Source organism: Poecilia reticulata, chromosome 23 (assembly GCF_904066995.2).
Source record: "Poecilia reticulata chromosome 23, P_reticulata-male-v2, whole genome shotgun sequence".
Taxonomy (NCBI): Eukaryota; Metazoa; Chordata; class Actinopteri; order Cyprinodontiformes; family Poeciliidae; genus Poecilia; species Poecilia reticulata.
In genome coordinates this window covers 15,072,124-15,094,029 of record NC_088852.1, presented here as the reverse complement: position 1 = coordinate 15,094,029, position 21,906 = coordinate 15,072,124, and the positions used below count along the sequence as shown (strand labels likewise).

At 39.7% G+C, this 21,906-nt stretch overlaps 1 protein-coding gene across 1 annotated transcript; it reads right to left on the bottom strand.

Moving 5' to 3' along the window:
* Window positions 1-2: 2 nt before the first annotated feature.
* Window positions 3-21,351, bottom strand: zdhhc17 (zDHHC palmitoyltransferase 17). The gene is made up of 18 exons (XM_008401351.3): window positions 21,282-21,351; window positions 20,990-21,093; window positions 15,342-15,445; window positions 14,518-14,640; window positions 14,299-14,376; window positions 11,710-11,854; window positions 10,787-10,851; window positions 10,407-10,569; window positions 9,659-9,784; window positions 7,965-8,107; window positions 7,647-7,747; window positions 5,341-5,465; window positions 4,632-4,694; window positions 4,455-4,548; window positions 3,316-3,399; window positions 3,068-3,225; window positions 2,883-2,977; window positions 3-2,684 (listed from the first exon to the last, which is right to left on the bottom strand). The coding sequence occupies exons 1-18, from the start codon at window positions 21,331-21,333 to the stop codon at window positions 2,546-2,548; spliced, it is 1,962 nt and encodes a 653-aa protein (XP_008399573.2). The 5' UTR covers window positions 21,334-21,351; the 3' UTR covers window positions 3-2,545.
* Between the last annotated feature and the right edge of the window lie 555 nt (window positions 21,352-21,906).

The following is a 21,906-nucleotide window of genomic DNA, read 5'->3' as shown; positions in this document are numbered from 1 at the left end:
TATTCACGTTTGACGGTATTTTATTATTAAAGCCATTAAAACTGAACCATGCCCATATGTTTACATCTGAAGCGGAGTTACAGTGGTATCTGAAGGTGGGCAGAGAGGCACTGGAGATGATTATGTGCTTTTTTTTTTTTTCTTCTATTATCCCACATGGTGAGGTGAATGATCTGGGATGGGGCGGTAGAGTAGACATTTGCAGCTGCTGGAAGATCTAGTGTAATATAAGATGGGTTTTGAGATCACAATGAGCCTGAAAGTAGTGAACCAAACAGCCACCATTAATTGATGCCCACTTTAAAAAGAAAAACAAAAAAAGGCATTATATGATATGAGTCACATGTGAGGCATCCGTAGTGACATCAGTGATTAGCAACGGGCGTAGCTCCGCCATGACGACAGAACCGTCTTCTGGTGATGCGAAAGCCGCTTCGTAGAATATAACCTCTATCCTTTAAAACTATTGCATGAACACATCTCCGCATTTAGAAAAAGAAAAAAAAAATTGTATTTTTGCTTTACAATTTTTACATCCAGTGGTATAACAAAAACCCAGCAATGCATGACATTTAAAAAAAAAAAAAAAAACTTGAGTATGAAACATTCAAATATATTACACACCTGTTTGGGATGGCCCACCTCGGAGTCTGGCAACCTCCACTTACAACACACTGGATCTGAAGAATGACTCAAAAACCCCTCCCAAAAAACTGGATGAACATAATGCAGAAACATACTTGCAAATACTTTAACATTCACTATATACAGACAAACGTGGCTTTTGCTGGGCCATCGTCACGGTGACCATGATAAGGGGGGTAAGGGAAGGGGTCCGTTGCGAGAGCCCAGCTGTCCTGTACATGCAGTGGAGAGATTCCAAGTACTTAAAGGGGAACGGAGCGGGCTCAAATGCCTATAGACAGCAGCGCCGGACATCACTAAAAGCTACAGTCATACAACATGGATTATAGTAATTTGACTGTCTCCGTTTAATGTTTAGGTCAACAAAAGAACAATAAAATAAAATCCCCAGGAGCACCTTCAACTAACACTGACAAAGGAGAAAACCTTTTATGTACAAATGCACATTCTTTACATCTCAGTCCCTCCTGCTGCTGCTGCAGGATCCTCACACACATACACATACACACACACACACACACACATACACATACACACACGCAGGGGTTTCTGGGAAGAGAGGACCTTCCCCCCCACGTTTCTCCTCTCTGCTAACAATGGAAGTGTTGGCGTGAAGCTGCTGGACCTCCTGTTCAGTAACGGCCAAATAAAATATATATATTTATATATATTCATCGAACTAAAATAAAAACACGATCAGTGCAACGTCGTAGGCAGACAAAAAGACACAACAAATAAGACTTTACAGCTTTAAAAAGAGAAACATCTGGAATGAGGCTTTCCTGTAAACTTCTTACTTCCTCTTCTGTTTCTATGAATAAATACACTCACTGTACCTGTTTTGTTTTCTAGTTATCCACTTTCATGTCAACTACCCCTCTTTAAAATGCTCTTTCTTATTGGAAAAAAAAAAAGAAAAATCCTACTCAGCTAAAATGATGTGAAATGTAAAAACGATGGCGCTAGAACATAGTTAATTTCTCTATAAATAGTTTTAAAATAAATAGACCTGTATCACATTGTCTGGAGGATATCTGTGGTGTTCAGCATGGTCACTGCTGAGGGTTGTCCCAGTTCTACTTGGCCGCTGCACCGTTTCCAGGTTATTACAGTGGATGCAGCTTTATTTTAGCAGAAAGCGGTCGGGGTAGGGGGGAAAAAAAACAAAAAGTGGGATTCCTCCAACAGTTCCTTCCTGAAATCCCAACACTTTTCATCTGATAAGTTCGGCAAGTCCTCGTCGGCTCTGTTCGTTATTCGGCACGGTGCAAAAATCAAGACCTTTAAAAAGACATTCCCTTATTCCTATCAAATCGAGAGTCAATTCATGTTTCCTTTCCCTAAAAATCGCTCCTTTATGCTTCCCTGGCAACAATTTAGCACTGCCAAACCGAAACATTCCCGATCCGATCATCATTCGAAACATCAAAGACACACAACAAAAACGGGATATGAAGTACGGGGAGGGTTGAAGGGAGGGTGAAGGGACAATGCTGCCTCATCACCGAATTTCACGTCTCTGGGACAGACAGACGAGCTTTTATTTTAGAACTCTCCCCGCTCCGCTTGTGTTTGGCAGCAACACACTGTCCAAAATGCCCAGGAGAGAAGGTGGGGTCGGGGGGGTAAGTAGTAGTAGTAGTGAAAAAGGGCAGGGGTGATGATGATGCCCATAACTGCATGCTTGTCTTGTCCAATTCTCCAGTCTTAAATCGGCAAAGGAGAGGTGGTCCGCAAAAACAAGAGAAAACCGAAATGAAGAAAACCGCTCCAGAGAACCGCATCGCTCAAAATTCCAACACCAAAGGGGGAGGGGGTCAATACTTCCAAAAAGCTTCATTTTCCACTCTTCGCTTCCCTCCCAGACCCTCCGTTTTGTCTTCGTCCGCCACTTCCTTCTCTACACCAGCTGATAGCCTGAGCCGGACGTCTGGTCGTAGTCTATTGTGTACTGTGTGGTCCAGTCCACAGTCACAGGCCGGATCAGGCCACAGCAGCGGATCTCGAAGAAATCTATGAGGTTTCGGATGCAGCCGTGGCTAGAGTGGGGGGGGGGGGGGGGGGGGGCACAAAGAGAGAGTCTCAATGCCCTAGTTAGCTTAAGATAGAACAGAATAATCAGCACGCAGCTGGAAAACGGTATTAGAGCAGTTGCTAAAAACTAAAAGGAAGCGGCACAACAACTGAACCCTGCAGCACACCTCTCCAGATGATATGAATGCAAGAACATGACTTACTTGAAGGGGCTCTCGATGGATGTGGCCGTAACCTTAAAGTGCTTGTATCTGCGAGCGTTCATCCGCTCGTTTGTGGTGATCCCAAGAGCCGCGATCTACAGCCCACAGAGACATGGTCAGCTGACAATCCAGACAAACACCACTCTGTGTCCCCTCCTCCCTCCTTCATCTAGATGAAGCTGTACCTGGTAGAGCTGACACATGATGAGCACAGCCACCCACATGAAGTGGAAGATGCTGTTGAGGAACATCCAGAAGATCCAAGGTGAGCAAGAGGCAATCTGGGTCAGGTAGAGCCAGAAGCCGTCCTTGGCGTAACTGGTGACGCAGTGCATCTTCCAGTCTGGTGGATGGGATCAGAAAGACGGGAGTTAGAAAGACGTTTGAAATTAGGAAAAGATGTAGATAAAACAAAAAAGTGTGCAGAGCTTACAGGAGATGCAGCCATATATCATCCAGCAGATCATACAAAGGAGAAAGAAGAGATAGCCCATGAAGTAGCGGTGATTCCCACTTCCTGTAAAGGACAAAATATTTGATTTCATTTATCTATATGTTTATTGATAGTTTATTACTCCTACGGTACAAGTCGGTGCGGTTTGGTATGTTATATCGTCCATGTCCCTTAAAGTAGTGGCCAACCACACCACACCATTGCTGGTTTTTAGTTGTAGGTCAATAGGATGATGGTATGGAAAGGTTAGAGTGGAACTACTGGTGTCACTTAACACTGTCCATTGAGTGAGAGTCCAAATGTTTATGGAAACAATTTCCTGACTATGCCAGACCATCAATTACCATACCGAACTGACCGTTGCTGCACAGCGCAATGGAAACAAGACATAAGTATTGAACATGACAACGTTTTTCTCAATTTAAATCGTTCTCAAGGAGTCATTGACATACAATTAATTCACCTCAGATGTCCGCTACCAACTCAATTCAGATACCATTCAGATACAAAGAAATCAAAGATATTTTCACAGATGGTTTAAGAATTTTAATTTCAGGAAGTAATAATTCTATTTATATAACAGGATTGTTTCTGACTGGTGTCAATATCATTGTTCCAAAATTGCAAGCAACTACTTAAACCACAATTAGTGGTTTTTAATAATATTTGATGATTCCACAAGGTGAGGCGAGTGTAACACATGATGCTGTATTATATCTCTGAAGAAGTTTTAAAGCAGATTGTCAGAGGTTAAGATTACACATTACTTCTGTTTGTTCAGACAGTTTCCTCACTTTTAAGCCATCATCCTGACCACAAGGTTAGTAAAAGGAAGTGTTCAAAGCCCCCCCTGCGTAACTTCCTTCCACCATGGTCTCCAATCTGTTTTACAGACAACAATGACTCAAGTTTGCTTGTTTTTCCCTCCATTCTCCACATTGTTGGGTTCCTGTGGTCAATTGTAACCAGTTTTCCCTTTTCCAGGATGTTTGCTTCAACCCACCAGGGGCTGATGGAATACCATGAATGTTTAGATGCACGCCAGGTCTTAAAGAGTTGAGATGCTTAGATCAGCTTCTCGATCTTGGATGCTAAACAAATATTTGTAACCGACTTACCCACACAGTTCCCCACCCAGGGACAGTGGTGGTCAAACTTTGCGATGCAGCGGTTGCACACGGCACAGTGTTTGGACCGGATGGGCTTCCGTATCTGGAAGAAAAACAGAACCAGATGAGCTCTGCTTTCTTTTCTTATGAACTGCAGGACATAACAGCTTTCAAGGAGGAGCTTACCAAGCAGGTGCTGCAGAATATGCTTAAATCCAAGCTGCCTGTCTCGGCTAACTCCACAATTGTCTGAAGAAGAAGAAGAAAAATTGAACAGGAAATATTTACTCTACGGTCTACTCTACACTATACATTAGCAAGGATCACATGATTTGTGCCTTTTCTTGGAGAAGGGAGAGGCACACATCAGAATATTGTTACCAATCTCTTTAGCATCTTATATAAGCAATTAGCAGTGTGTGCATCTGCAAGAATTTAAAGCCTCATTTCGATTCTGGATTGTCAAATGGCTGCCAACATTTCTAAACTAACCATGTTCCATTACAGACACAGGCAGAAAGCCACACAGAGAAAAACAATGCAAGATTGCAGTACTTTATTTAGATTTCCTGTTATCTAGTATCTTGGTCTCTCTTGTAGCCTACATGAACTGCGCGGGGCTTTGTAGTCTCCAAACGAGGGTAAATTTTGCTTTCCTCATTCACAGGATGTAGAATCTGGGGCCTGGTAGGAGACAGAGACCCTTCACTCCTCTAACACTTTGTGATAATGAGGGACAAAGAGGCCTAAAGCAGCAGGGCAGAAAATCTGAAACATTATGCAACACCGCAGTGCAATAGAGAGAAACATCAGCCAAGACTGTAATTCAAACTATAGCAGAGAGATTAGTGTTATATAATCACACAGTGATTATGAAGCTGGAAGGGAGGGATACCTTTTTCTTCTGCTCCTCTGACGCCTTAATGATTCCAGGATCAGATTTCCAGGATTTGCCAAAGTTGTAGAACAAAGCCAGGGTGTTGACCAGGAACGGCATGTGGACCGTGGCAAATGGAAGGTGTGCAGAGGGGTCAAGGCAGATACTGATAATATGGCTTTATTTGTTTTTTTAAATTCGCTATGATTTTTACAGTGAACTGACTCATTACAACACCGAGCTACTAATTTAAAACAGGTTTTACAATGGCCACTTTTTATTCGTTTCTCTTGATTGAAGCAAACTGAAAATACACTGTACTGTGACTTTAAAACTTAAGTACGTATTGAAGTGTAATATTTGTGCGCCATTACACCCCCAACTATGACTGTTTTGTTTCCTTTGTATTCAAAACTACGACCTCTATGTAAAAACCTGCAGCATTATTTTACTTTTATTTTTAAAGTCATTAGAAAGGCATCGGCATCAAGAAGCCAAAGAAAACTAGAAACTGGTTCTTTAGCGAGTAAAACTTGCAGCATATATCCTTTTTCTTTCATGTTTTGTGATTTTTAAAGAAAAAAAAACCTGATTGGGCAGGTCAGACCTCAAAGAAAAGAGGAAATCGGTATAGACTAGGAAAAAAGTCGGTACAAGGTACAATGCTAAGTTTCTTGTTGATACCAAATTATAAAATAAAAATTAATCTTCATGGGAAAATAAGCTCATCAGTAACAATCTGAACTTGCTTTTGCCACCAACAATGGCCTTTAACTATTGTTAAAGGTTTATTTTAACAATTAAAAAAGTAATGATTCCAATGAAAATGCAGTTAAATGTTTCTCAATAACATCCTTAACTGCTTGAGAATGTTCAGTGAATACTAGGGGCGAACTGATAAATCAACGACAATTTCAGTCTGCACATGTGCAGTTAACAGTTAAACTGGAGACACTGATGTATCCTGCACCAGCTCATCCCAACTTCCTTCCAAGAATTCATTTAGAATCTATAAATCATGACTCGTCCCACTCAGGAAGAGAAACTTCTCCAGCTTCATCAACAGCTGGGATTTGTTTGCACAAGCTAGGATATGAAGTGAACCATGCCTGGACCTACTAAGCCTGCGTGTGACGCAATCAGGGCAGCCAGTCACTGACGTTACTCTAACCAAGATGAAGGAAGGATGATCCCTGCACTGTCGGCTGTAACTGATTTGACGGTGAGTCAGCTGGATCCCACAGGAAACCAGCCTGTAGACACTCCAGACAACGCCTTTGTGTGACAGACTTCTGAAAAAACATGCAGATGTGCAAACTGAAGCAGAATTATGAATCAATGATTCATATAAAACCAAAAGGTCATGGTTTTCACATCAACGCTGAGGTCATGAAAGGGAAACAGGAGCTTAATGTTATAAGGATGTGTCACCACCTTAATGTCGTGTGAAAAAAGGCCCAAACTCGTCACCTTCAGGTTAACATCTAGTTTTTAAGCAAAATTTGATTAGCCAATGACTTTCTGGAGAAAAGTTTTATCACCTGTTGAGATAAAAATCAGCCTATGAGGCTGACATGGCTAAACGAAAAATCTGTAGAATTTTTGTATCTGATTAATTAAAAAGCTGATTTTTCCATAGCCTCCTTTTTTTTCTGTGCAGAAAAACATCTGGATGACTACTTTCGGGGGGGGGGGAAACTACTGAATTAACGCCTGCTGAAGCTCACATGGTTATTTCTTATTATGTCTACACTCTAGTTAAAGGTTGACAAAATGATCTAGAACGTGGTGTATGCATCAGCTAGTTTCTTTATGTGACTGAACAGAACAGTGCGATATGCTAAGTGCTAATCTTTCTGCGAGTAGCTGCAAGCTAACACTGAAGCCAGCAAGAACGAACGGAACTGAAAGTCTGGGTTTAATAGGAACTCATTTCCACATGACTAATGATCCATGTGCGATCACTACGCCATGATTGACTTTCTCTCTTTACAGATGACTGCACGTGTGCAAACATGTCTGCTCAAGAGTATTTAAGCAACTGTAATGGATGTAATGTTAATGCACCGTTGACGTTGCAAACATTCGCTTTTCTTCTTAGATTAGCTCAGGTCAACAGAGCAGTCAGCTCCCTCTCACATTACAGAAGCAATGAGGTGTAAAATGAATGTTTCCCACAGCAATGATACCCTTATCTCACATGGTGTAATTAGAAGCTGGTGAGCAGAAAGGCTAAAACGCGAGTACCAATCTGCTACGGCCGGTTGCCGTGAGAACCGAACACGTGCTGCGCCCGGAGCACCGGTGTCAGGGTGGAAGGATATCATTCCAGAACCAGTAAAACCAGGTGGAGTACATCCAGAACTTGGTCGCCAGGTAGATTCCCAGAGGCAGAGCGCTGTGCATGGAGTGGTCAAAGAAAGCCCTGCAGAGGGAGGGGGGGTGGAAATGGTTGCCGTTAGCAGCAGCTTAGCTGCGATTGGACCAGAGCATGTTGGAGTTTTCTAAGTTTTTCACTGCCAAGTATGTGCATGCACACAATAAGGATGATAAAAGAGGTTCCTTTATGCTCCTACAAAGTTAACTTTAACTAAACAAGGGAAAGTGTGGAATCTATTGTTATTTTTTAAGCTGGGACATACTTGGAGAGGAACTGCACGGCGACCCAGACGCCAGCGTACATGATGCCCTTGATCAGCCAAGAGTCGACATCCAGGTCAGCGATGAAACCCACCAGCCAGATGATGACGAACGGAGTTCCCAGCATCACTTTCTGTCTGAACTCCTGATTTACAAAGGAAAACGTGAAAATTTTAAGAATGTACAACTCAAAAATAGAAAAAAAATAAACTAAGTTAGAAAATAAAAGTATCGATGTTAATGAGTTTGTTTCCAGCCTGACAGCAACGTCCAGCAATGTTGGCCACAAATGAGCTGAGACACGTACTGACTTTACCATATAAATATAAACTGAAGGCAACTAAAAGACTCTTTTAAAGATAAAAAGCTGCTTTAAACAGCAAAGTCAGCATAAAGTCTTCTTGTCTATTGCATGAGTACAGGGTGAGTCTTGATCTTAGCAATGAAAATGCAGCAAACAGAAAAAATTGGAGATATCTGCAGCCTTTCTACCTGTCATATGTGACCATTCCACAGTAACAACACTGGTTTCCCTAACTGTGATTGGCTGATATTTGTGTGTGAAATTGAACTAATCTACTTCTGCAAAGGTCTGAAAATCTATCACTCTGACAAAAACCAGACTTGCCAGGTCAGGTTTTAAACATATTTTCAAAACATCTGTTTTTTTCCGCAATAAATTACAGTAGTAATACCTAGAGATCCACCGATGAACTAGAATAAAACTGAAATCGGACAGTTTTCTGTGTTTTTTTCTGTTCATTAAATACAAAAAAAAAACACTTTGGTCTATAGAAAAATCAACTAATTTCTTGTAGTTTGACGCATGCTTTTTTAGTTTAATTCAATAAAAAAAAAAAAGAAACAAACAAAAACAGTAAGGCTCTTAACAAACTAGTCCAAAACACAAACTCTTTTTAATCAGACTTTGTGAGTTTCCATTATCATCAATAACATACCACAATAACACCACTTCTCCAGGATACACAGAAGTTGCTGTTCTACAATAATACACTGCTCTATAACAACTAAACATGACAGGAACATTCAGCAGTCTCAACCTGGAATTATTTGTGAAGACATAAAAGAAATTTAATGAATAAGTTCTGGGACCATCTGATAACTACAGTAATGTGAATGTAGCTAAAAGCCAGGCGTGTTGCAGGAATCTAATACTACTAAAGCAAATCTATGCAGGTAATGGAAAGCAAGCTAAATTACCTTCATGAGCTAACATCCCAACAGGTAAGCAGGGAGACAACAAATCATTTCAGGAGAATTAATAAAGATAATAGTTGAAGCTTTGAGACAGTCTGGGGTGTGTTTTGGCTCGTCCGCCCACTCATGTTAAGTTTAATAATCAAACGTCAAATTCAGGCATGTTTAAACACTGCTATGGGATTCGCTCCTTAATGAAACAATTGGAAGGAACCACCCAAGGTGATCCGAACAAAGACAACAGACTGGGACACTCCTGGCTGTTCTGTCCTGATTTCCTTTAGAAGCCTTTTTGAAAGGAGATGTTTCTGGACAACAGGAAGCAGCGGTCTGACCAGCCTGGGATGACAATAAATATCTCTGAATAAAGCTGGAAAGGTACATTCAGTCTGAGCATGCCTCCAGCTGCCGTCTTCACTCTTTAAACAGAGATTATTGATGATTCTGATAAACTCAACAGCTACAATAAAATGTGTACCTTGTCCATCTTCAGTCTCTTCAGATATGACGGGCTGTCGTAACCTTTGGCCTGCCGCGCTTCCTGTAAGTGATTGATCATCCAGACATTCTTCCTTTGCTTGGCGAGGTCCAGAGGTGTTTCGCCCTGAAGGTTGGAGAAAGAGCAGTCAGTACAAAACATGGTTCTGGCTTAGGGCTGAACGGTCCAGGAAGGGTCGTTATTCTGTCAAGCAAAGTATTTTTGCTCACAGCAATATATTATTACCTAAATATGAAGGGGGGGGGGTCATTTAAGTTCATGATTAAATATCCATTCCACACAGATTGTTATACTACAAGCGTTTATTTCTGATTATTTTGACTATTGAGCTAATTGAAAACACCTAATTTAGTTTTACAAAATTTGAACTTTGAATTTAAAAAGAAAGTATGTAGGGTGGGCTTAACCAAAGTATATGCCTAAAGAATCCTCCCCCCCCATTTCCTGAATAGCAATCCTGTTTTCCACCGCACTTTTTCCTTCCACTAAACATTTCATTAAAAATCCATGGAATCCAACATTTTAACAACCTGCAGTCAGCTTCTGCGTTAAAAATCTTTTTTTTTCTTCCAAACTAGCCTGATATTTTTATTTTTTCAAAGTTATGGTTTATATCAGCCAAAATATATCAGAACATAATGACTTTTTTCCATTTAATTCCTGAACTGAATGAATTTCTTGACGATTTTTACACTGACGGTTGTGTAAACGAAGGGGAAAGCATCACCTTGATGTTCTGCGCGTCGACGTTAGCATTGGCGTCCAGCAGCAGGCTGATGACTGTGGTGTTACCGGCCAGCACAGCCCAGTGCAGCGCCGTGTTCTTGTGATACTTGTCGCCCAGATTGACCGACACGTTAAAGGTCAGCAGCAGCCGGGTGGGGTCGACGCTGGAACGAAGGGAAGAGAATAGGGTCAAAAATAGAAGAAGTCCTCTCTGATAAAGATGGTCATCTACATAGAGCTTTCAGAAAACTACAAGTGTTGTAGCTTATCTGGGCTTTTATGCAGCGAATTTTACGACTTTTTTTACGTCCTGAATGGTTTCCCCACTATGATAATGTATAGTAATGTAACAAAAACACGCTACTGTACAAACACACACACCTGTGTGTCCTGTAAGCTGCCCACATGAGAGGAGTCATGCCATTCTGATCCATCATATCCACATCCTGCCACAAAAAAGAGAAAGAATCATAGGATCACTGAAAGAGGATGCAGAATAACAGGCTAAAAAGTGAAGCAATGGGCGCCCCCTGATGGAGAATACTGGTAAAAAAAATTATTTTAAAAATACTTTATTTCTTTCCACACCTGAAAATAAAATACGCATCATATTTTTTACAATATTACTTCAAATAACATCCGTGTCTGACTTCATATTTAAGAGGAAAACCATCTATTGACCATTATGAGAGATTGTTAAACCAATGATTCATTTATTATAAAGATGCAGCAACCTGTTGCTTTCCATCATCCCTTAGTTGCAGTTGCACAAGAGGCGACGTCACACTGTGTGTTAGAGGTTCATATTTCTCATGCTCTGATGTACAAACAGATGTAAGGTATTACTTTTAAAATAAGGAAAACACAGAGTTGGCATTTTAAACCAGGGTTTAAAATGGGCTCTTTAATAGCTAATATTAGCATTAGCATTGTTAGCATTATTAGCAGCAGTTTCTGCATATTTTTTAGCTACATTTCCTACTTCAGAATGTTTCAAGCTGCCTGTTATTTACTGGACTCTTGTCATTCTGAATTATCACTTTTGTAGATAATATTTTTCCTTTAAATAGACCAAAATGTATAAGAAGATAAATCTGCATTCATTTCATTAGTTAACACTAAAATGAACCATTTTCTTTACTCAGTATCAGGAGTGTTCTTGCCAGCAGCATCTTTGCTTATTGTGCTTATGTACGGTGCAATTGCTAATTGGAACACAGTTGTTTTTAAAAGTGTGTGATGGGTCAATTACTGAACATGAAATCAGTCAGATTGGTAAGTAGTTGGTTCTTTGTTCTTCCCACCTGTCCTTTGGCGATGAGGTATGCCACAATAGAAGTGTGGCCGAACTGGGCGGCCAGATGAACACAACTGCAACCTTCCCCATCGATCAAAGACGGGTCTGCGCCATACTTCATGAGCTGCACCACCATGGAGAGATGGCCTTGTCTGTAGGAGAAGAGGAGTACAAGACTTAAAAACACATACAGATAATTCTTCTACACCGTCCACTGATTGGGGGATAGAAAAATATCACATGCTTGCGACCAGCATGTGACAAACTGGTGCGTCACAGTTGTGGCACTAGGACGATGCAACTTTAGGAGTTTGGGTTTAACCCTGTTTGCTCAGTAGGAGTCCAGCTGGTGGTAGAAACGCTCTATGATACACCGGACCATAAAATAGTGCACGACCATAGTGCTGTACCACTCAGTGGAGGATGACTGAGGTTTGCTGGGTTTATACAAGTTTCACAGACTCAAATGTAAGATTTCTTATGTCCATTAGGAATTAAATTTAAGACCTATATCATGACAGAGACATAAAACAGAAATACTGAACAACATTGAAATGATTAGGGTAATTTTGTGGCTCTAGGCAGCAGTTTTGAGCTTCTTGCATAGCATACGTCTTTCTAGCTAGCAAGCAAACAAGCAGTTTGTTGCCTGATTGAAAAGTCCCACAAGAAAAAAACTTCCTACAGAACATATGAGATCAAATAGTGGTGCCACGACAAAAATTCAAGACCTGTGATTAGTGTATTTAAGGACAACGTACAATTTTCTTTATTGAATTCAAGACATTTTAAGGCCTTGATTTAGATTAATTAATTTAAGACTTTAAATAACTAATAATAATAAATAAATAAATAAGTTCCCAAACAGTTGTTGGGGGCTTCTGAAAGGTCACTGACAGCTGGTGTTAGTGGCAGGGGGGGTGAAACCGGACCCCTCTGTGTCTAAAGCAGTGATAGTGCAGATGTCTGCTGTTGAATGGATCCATCAATAATTCAGGAAGAGGGAATGCAATGCCACCTGTGTGCTTTGGGTGCAACTCGTGTGACCTTCCACACAACGAGTACTCAGGGAAGAAATGAGGAAGGAAGTGATTTTAGTGCATGAAGACACGGTTTTATAGTCTTAACAGTGAAGAAAACAAGTCCAAAATGTATGATTTAGAAACTAACATCAAAAAGATGGACACATTTCTATACAAAGAAATTAAGTTTTGGACTTAAACGTACATATTTTATAGGTATTCTTCAACTTCATTCCTTAAAATTTATGAATTTACAACATACATACCTGAAAAGGGTAATATAACGAACATAAATACTTCAGACACCAACTTTTATTACTATGTGTTGGAGAATATTAACCTTAAAGGGCAGCACTGCTGAACCGGTTAGCAGTGTTGAGGTATTCCAAGGTTTTAACTGTTCTTTTTCCATAACAATACAATTTGCCGTCAAATCTTTATTGCAGTGTAAAGTCCTCTTAACAAGATGCCAGAGGATATGCTGCGTTGACCACACTATTCTCAAATCATGCAGGAACAAAGTGCTGGCACTTCCTTTACATCAGGGGTTCAGCAACCTTTTCAGTTCAAAGGGCCCTTTTAATGCTAGCACAATAAAATACAATATATCTAGAACCACAAAACCATCTTAACCCTCTAGAAAAATGATTGCGATTTGTTTTTATCCAGACAAGAAGTTGAGTCCTAGAAAACACACAGAGTGGAGAACCTGAAGCTGCCTGTTTGATTGGGCTGACCTCATCAGTTTGACAATCTAGAGACTACTTCTGTTGTCCTTCTGACTCAGCTTGAAAGGAGCTGGCATCGTTACAGGTGAGGTAGAAGTAGGAAGTACCTATGAGTTATGCATTTTTTAAACATAATTACATTGTTAAGGTTTCTGCAGGTTTCCCCAATTCAAATTTAAGACTTTTAAACACTGCTACCAATGGAATGTTTACCCATGATAAACACAAAAAAGCTAGCTAGCTAGAAAAGGTATGTTAGCCATCTTGAGTCATAGAACACAATAATGATGTCTGAGTGTGACTCAAACTTTTGCCTGATAGAAAAGTTCAGCAAGTTACAAAAAACATGCATGAAACATACAAGAACTTTTTAAAAAGTCCTGCCACGGCAACATTTATTCAAGGTTAATTTACTTTTTTATATTGAATTTAAGGCATTTTAAGGCCTTAATTTTATATACACAAATTTATAACTTTTTAAGAATCTTTTTAACTCATTAGTAATAGAGATATTTTAGAGATAACCCAATGTTATCTCTAGAATATCCAAATAATAACTGGGGTTAAGAAATAAGTGGAATAATGGTGTTAAATAATAAATAATTTAGTTTTGTTTGTGAATTTAGCTCAACCTCAGTCAAACTGGATGGGATTTATTAAGTACAGGAGAATAAACCACAAAAAGTAAATTTCAGTTTTAAGACGTATGAATCACAGTACAACTCTTTGGTTCTTAAATATCCATTTTCTTGTCCTGCTGCAGTAAAAGTGAAATCCAGTGTGTTAAAACTCGATCAGATGAAGTGATTTAATATAGACAGGTTAGATCATGGAGATGTGTGTCACCTTGTGGCCCAGTGCAAAGGTGTAGAGTTGAGGTCTCCGCCCAGCTGGTCAACTATGGCCCCCTTTGATATATAGTACCTGCACACAAACACAACACACTTTGTCTATTTTCCCATCTAATCAGTGTTTAAACTCTATAAACAGAGAAAGCAGTTTGTTCCTCTCACAGGAAATTACACCTAAGCTTCTGCATGCACAAGATGTTCTGCTCCGACTTACTTCACCAAGTCTATCCTGTTGTTGATGGCGGCCCAGTGGAGGAGCGTTACGTTTTCTTTGTCTGGCTGCCGAACGTCAAAGCCCGCCTCCACCAGCTCTCTGCAGCGCTCGAAGATGCCGTACCTGCAGCACAAGCAGGAGCGCGATCAGACACTAGCTGGGTTTTCATTGACTATAGGACTGCGCAATTTGACATTTCGAAAACAAATTTGCTTTATGGAAACACGGCAATTTGGTATAAAAAAAAAAATCCCCCTAATTTTTCAATAAAATGTTTTGGCGCTGGAATGAGGTGGTTTGTTTGGCCGAAGTAACTGCTTTACTTCACAAAAATGGAATGGAAACACTTCTTATGCATCACACGAGTCACATGATCAACAATGGGAAGCTACTACTGACGTAAACTACAAAGAAAAAGACAACAGGAAGTAGCTGCGAGATCATGGTCTGGCATGTTTTTAATGACGTATTGCATGAACAAAGTTATTCACATGTGATTTTAACTGCGTTTCTTTTTTAATGGAAACACCACAATTGCAAAGCTGTCTTTTTTTTTTCAACACTCAGAATATTCACTAAGTTTCGTGCACTTTTGTAATATGATCAGGTTAAATTCAAATTCATTCATGTGGATAAACCCCACAACACATTCTGGAAAGTGGTTCCTTCAACTAAGAACAAAACAGCTCGTCATTTTCCTAATAATTTCTTATAAAAACATTCAGTTTCTTCAGTAACGACTACCATCATTAAGCCACTCGTTAATGAGAAAGGAACGGCTTAATGAGTCAATTGCCACTGACACAGACAGGTCTGGCGCTCACTGTGTGGCTTTGACGATATCCCAGGTGCTGTAGTCGTCCACATGGTTTTTCCGGCTGACGTTCTCGCTGTAGCCGTGGTTGTAGTGACTCTGTGGTTTGATTTCCTGGGAGATCACAGGAAAAGAAAGGAAAGGAAAAGAAAAGCCAGGTTAGGCTGTGACAGAATCATGGAGGAGATTGTTGACTGGACCATGTGCTTAGAAGAAGAGAAGTCACAAAATGTCATTGCTAAAGAAGCTGGTTGTGGTGTATTGAAGCATATTCAAAGAAAGTTGAGTGGAAGGAAAAGCCGCACCATCAACGGGGATAACCACAGTCTTGAGAATTTTGCTGAATTAGCCAACACAAAAACACAAAATTGAAAACAATGAAAACAATGGAAAGAAAAACCACAACTGAAGCCATAAATAAAATGGATTCTCATCTCTCTCTAAACAAAACTGCCCTTCAAAAACTATTAATCATCAGAATGGAAATGATAGAGCTCATTTTAATTTATCACACGACTAAGTGCTCATTGTAACAGGCTGATTCTAGAATTGCATAAAAAAGGCTTAAATAAAAACTTTTAAATATGCAAAATGAGGAATGAGCCAGTTTTTTAAATCCAATTAATCTTCAGAATAATCTCTAGATTAATCGATAACTAAAGTAATCTTTAGGTACAGTCCTACTTTTAAGCGTACCTCTGGTTTTTATTTCCAGAGGACATCTGCGACTCCAAGCCTTCCAACTCATCTGGAGACTCAGTTAAGGGGAACAAATGTCTTTCTGCTTCCTCTGAGCTTCTGGAGCAGAAAGAATCTGTTTTTGCTTTAGCGATTATTATTCAGTCGCTTTCTTAGTTCCTCCCTTCCTGTAGAGAGAACCTCTGAGCTCTTTTTTTGATCCACCTTCTCCCCTCTGCCACCTGAAGAGCTGAGGATTGCATTTGTCGCCATGGTGATATCACCTGGGGGCATTTCTTTTTTCACTTATTTTGAAGGTGTTGCCTTACGTTACGTTCAGGTTGGTGCGTCGTCTTCAGGCTGGGCCTCGGCAGAGCGGCTCGGTGAGGCGTGAGGCTGCCGTTCCCCAGGAGGTCCGGCTCACATGTTTACGGCTAAATACAGTTCCCACAACCATATATCACACTTCAGCACCGGCTGAAGATTCTCGCTGAACTTGGCTGCCTCCCGGCCATTGTTTAGCCGCTGCCGGCTGTGGCCATGGCTCACAATCCAATTCAGCCTGAAATTAGAGTCATTTCAGGAGGCTAATTCAATACTGAAGAGCAGCTACAGCGCAGTGATTGGAGGGAGGAAGGGAGAGCGGATGATGAGGATGATTCACAGTAGAATCAAGTGACTGAGCATCGGTCTGCCTTTGTTTTCATTTTATAATCAAGTGAGCTAAAAGCTTTCTCACTCGTGTTTAAATTCTTTATAGAGTCGCGCCGCTCATAGCGGCGGCGTGTTGGAGTGGCTGTGTTACGCTGGGGCAAAAGCAAATGAGGTGGATTAGCAGCGGTTGCCAACAAGGAATGGTTTCATCCAGGATGTGCTGCTGTGGCCTATTAGCATGCTAACAGTCTTCGATCAGAAGCCTCTGCAAATTAGTCACCACACTGACTGCTACTGGCCCACAGCATCACTGTACACAGTGGCTTTTTGACAATATTTGTGTGATCTGAGTTATGACAACATGTCCTGTCCCTTCATGATAAATAAAGTATTTTTAGAGCAACTGAAGTTGATAAAGAATATGTTCAGTTGTTATGGTTCCTTTTAAGGTAACACTTTATTTGAAGGGGTGTGCAGAAGACTGACATGACACTGTCATAAACATGACATAACATCTGACATGAACATAAAGAAGTCTTTATGAATGTTTACGACTTGTCATGAAGTGACTTTCGGTAAATAATGACACTTTTAATGCAAAGTTGCTCTAAAAGTTGCATTAAATGTTCATTAAAAATGCCAACTTTGCATGATTTTGTAAATAATGATAATGTAATGCAAAGTTGGCATTTTTAATAAACTTTTAATGCAACTTTTAGAGCAACTTTGCATGAAAAGTGTCATTATTTGCCGAATGACACTTCATGACAACAGTCGTAAACATTCATAAAGACTTCTTTATGTTCATGTCAGATGTTATGTCATGATTATGACAGTGTCATGTCAGTGTTATGCAAACCCCTTCAAATAAAGTGTTACCACTTTTATTTTTTTATGTGAGAATTAACATAAGCACCTTCTCAGAATCTAATTTTCAGAATTCGCCATCCGTTTTTTTTTTTTTGAGTATGAATTTAACATGACTTTTTCTACGGAGAGATGGACTTTAATATGAAATCTACAAAAACGGATGGATTTTCATAGTTTTTCAGACTGCAAATCATTGATTTTGAGATGCTATGCGGATTAAAATACTCAACCAAAACATACAGGCATTTATAGTGTGGTTTTCAGTTATTGTTATATATTTCTTCTAAGAGTTGTGATTCACTGTTACAATAAATTCCAATTAGTGATGTATAAAACCCCACAAAACTGTCTGGATTGAGTTTTACTATTTTCTCCATTGTTTGTTCAATCAATACCAACAAATTTAAAATTAATTGTTTAACAAATTACTTTGCGAAAACATTACGCCATAAAAGTTGATATGGTTTTCAAACAGGGCAAGATATGAAGCAACTCCCAACGAGGACAACATCCTGTCGTGTTCTTCCAATTACAGAACAAACATAATTACATCTCAGCTCCACAACGGCAGGCACTGCTTTCTCATTCAACCTCCGTGACCCACCCGTCTCTTCTTCTATTGTTCTCCGGCTGCGTGGGAAGACAAGGATCAAGACGAGGAAACCTCCAGCTTCAGTCTCAATACTTTCTAAGCAAATATAGACAGGAAGGAATCCCAAACAATGGACAAATGCTTCTGTTCTTCCGTGTTTTACAAACGCATCCACCTAGAGCACCTTAAAAAAAATTTAAAAAAAGTAACATACAACCTCTATCAAATGAGGCTAACGAAAAAAAACCAACCCAAAAACAACAAATATTGGTATCAACCACAGAAAGCATGATCAGAGCATCTGTAATCTATACAGAAAATCTATAGATATTCATATGGTTCTAAAATCCATAAAACCTTAACTGGAGCACGGCACAGCTACAAATAGTTTGTAAAATTGTGTTAAATTACAAATAGAAGCCATAACTAAAATACTTCCAGGTGTCCAGTTTGCACAAAGTGCCAGAAATCCTCCATCTAAAGCCATCTTTACTGAGTAAATTAACCCATACGGCAGCATATGGCACGATCGACGAAATGCCACTGTGAATCATTTCCGATGCTCGCTGTCGAAGGCGATACCAGGATCTAAACCGGGCCGCTCGGCCTGCTGGCCACAAACCAAGTAGTGAAACAGGACTGCTGCTAGAGGAGCCTGCCAACTACTGCTGAAGAAAACTACAAACAGACACAATGTGACTGAAATCCCTGCCAAGCAAAATGAGCAAATAATAATCAGTGTACAGACAAATTGATAAAACAGCACTGAGATTTGAGAATTAATACCAGTCTGAGGTCAAATATATAAATAACCACTGAAATGTTGTGAGGAGTGAGACAGAGGATAGTTTGAATTTACAACAATTTGTCTTTTTTTAATGTGTGTAATATTCGATAAGGGGCTTTGACCATAAATGATCTGAATAAAGTAATAAATTAATCCTGGTGTTGATCACTGGGTTTATTCAGAACAAATAGAACATTGTACTTGTTGTCAGGTAAAAAAAAGAAAAAAAAAAAGCATAAAATAAATAAAATCAGAATTGGTCAAAATTAGTATCAGTAAAGTCATTCCAATTATTTCAGAAATGTGATCATTTCTATGGTAAATAAAAGAAAACATTCTGAAGATTCCTCAATGTAGATTTGAAGCCAGTAGATTTTTTTTTTTTTTGCATAACTGATGAAGGAAATGCATCAAAGTGTATCCTATCATGCTGGTTGATGACTTAATAGACCAAAAATAATGTTTGATCAATTTAATATATAGGAAGAAAGAATTATGCAAATCCAATTATTTTTGTCCTCAAACTTTGTCAGAATCAGAAAACAATGTTTTGGGTTGTTTCTGATCTGCAGTGCTCTGCAAATATTAAAAGTCCTAGTAAGGAAAAGTGGTACACTACATCGCATTTATTTATCTCACACAATGACATATTCCCACCATACCTCTTCCTTCCACTCAACTTTACATTTATATGACTAGATGTCGTTATCTTGGATTAAATTTAGACGGTTTTTGATGTATATTTTTTGTGAATATTTCAAAAACATAAAAGTATCTAATTTGGGTGAATAGCATTTTTTTATTATTATTTTTTAAGTTTTTGGGTCTCAGTCGGTGATTCAAAAACTTAGTCATCAATTATTTGACAGTAATTGTCCTGGGAAACCAAGGGTAAGTGTGAATAAATGTTAAATGCCCTTTATTTTGATGATTTTTATCTTTTAGATTACTAGACAGAAAAATGTTTGGCAATTTAAACATATTTGGTTTCTTGTTTTCCCCCAAAATTTCATACTTCATGAAGCCTGAGGAACTGAATTGTGAATGGTATTATTAGGTGATCAACACTAATACTGATGTGTGTGTTTTTTAAGCTACAAGAATTAATAACCTTTACTAATGACAATTTAACTTGAAGATATTAACCTGTAAACATTGTTGCTAATCATATTAGCCCTTTCACCAGAACAGTGTTCTCTGCTGGCTGCGGATGCTTCTCAGCAGCACTACCAAGCAAAAAACGCTTTAACAAAGCTTCATGTTCAACAGATTTCAATCCACCTTTGCATCCATGGACTGTGATGGAAAATCATTTAAGATCCAAGGAGGCCAAACCTCGCAGCTTAACGCTATGCCGCTATTCCGTAGCTTTAAACGGTCTGGCCAGAAAAGGGAATGTTAAACAGGTTTTCATAATGCAAAGTCTGTCTGTTTATATATATATACGCACTTGTTTGTAAATTGCAAATTTTAGCACGCGCGACAGAAAGAGACATATTCACAACAGTGTTATCCGAAAGAATAAGTGCCTGTTTCGAGAAATATTAAAATATATTAGTTGTTGCCTAACAAGGCATTTTGTATTCCTTTTCCAGCATGTTTAGCCTAGTCGCTTTGTAGACTACTATTCAGTTGACATTCATTTCCATATCCCAACCAGCGATAAAAGCAGCAGCCAGGGTTGTCACTTTAGCCACAAAGCTAACCTCCTATGACAGGAAGGATTAACCCTTAACGTTTTCCTTCGCTTCCTTTATTGTTCAGCCTCGCTTGGGACACACAAACACATAGTTTCTCTATTACGAACAACATTTCTCAACGTTAACATCCACACCAACATCTGCCCAGCGGTTACTGGCTGGCCAGCAAGAGGAGGGGGCTAGCATTAGCGATTAGCATCGCTAGGCTAGCTGGCTGACACCCCCCTCACCCGCCTCCATCGGTGGTAATGCAGGGGGCATTCGGAGTTTCCAACAAAGGCCCACAAAAACAGCGAGCCGCACCGAGCCAAACCAGCGGAACCCGTTTTGGGTGTGTTCATACCGCCGTGCAAAGGCGTGGAGCTCCCGGAGCTTACCTCGGGATGGAGAATAGGGACGCAGCCAGCTTCTTTCTCATATTCCTCCATAGCGTCGGCCATCTTGGTGGTGACAGTCGCTGAGCATTGTGGGAAACAAGAAGCTGCGTAGGGGGGGAAAACAAACAGAAGGGGGGCTGTCAAAAAGATATCCAGAAACTGCTACTGATTTTAAGGGGCCCCAATTCTGAATATGATGCACTCCCTTCCACCTCAGTTTAAGTTAAAGGGGAAGTTTTGATATTTTAAAAGGAGATTCTGTTAAAAAAAAATTCAGCAATGGTTCCTTTACCTGTGGTAGAGAGAGATGTCACACTGGATTTGTAGAAGCTTAAATAAACCATTGGATGCTAACAGCTAGTCATACCCTTTCTGTTTTAGCTGTTTTGTTTTAAAATTTGAGGCAACTGAAATTGAAAATGTTAATTTCCCTGTTATGAGACGCTAATAGAGCAACCTGGATGTCATAGAGGAAAGAAAGATATCCAGAAACTGCTACTGATGCAACACTACAAAGTGCATTTTTGTTGCACAGTTAATTTCCATTTTGGATTTGAATACAGGCCTTGGGTCTTCCCCCATTGCATTTTCTACACATTGATGGAATAGTTATGCCCATGTTAATGTATGAAGAGAAAATTATAATTTGCTCCACATTTGGTCGTTGGCATGTAGTTACATAACAACATTTCTGTAATAAAATAATAAAACACTGTAAATATTTATTCAGTAAGTTCAATAAGTGAGGAGCATTTACTAAGTGGCAGTTCTTGCATGACATCTGGTTCCCTCCAAGCAATCAAAATGGAGGAACTTATGCTAAACTCTATGTTGGAATAAAACACAGTGCCTTTGCATTTTGCATTTATCTCCATCTAGCGGTTGTGTCCCCTTTGAGATGCCACCCTGGGCCACAT

What these genes read in the sequence shown, in the direction of transcription:
- zdhhc17 (XM_008401351.3), bottom strand. Translation starts at nt 21,333, where the DNA reads ATGGTTTATTTAAGCTTCTACAAATCCAGTGTGACATCTCTCTCTACC. An exon ending in TCGACGCGCAGAACATCAAG is followed by an intron (nt 9,785 to 10,406) that starts GTGATGCTTTCC and finishes TCCAACCTTCAG; the next exon opens with GGCGAAACACCTCTGGACCT. An exon ending in TCATGTGTCAGCTCTACCAG is followed by an intron (nt 2,978 to 3,067) that starts GTACAGCTTCAT and finishes TGTGGGCTGTAG; the next exon opens with ATCGCGGCTCTTGGGATCAC.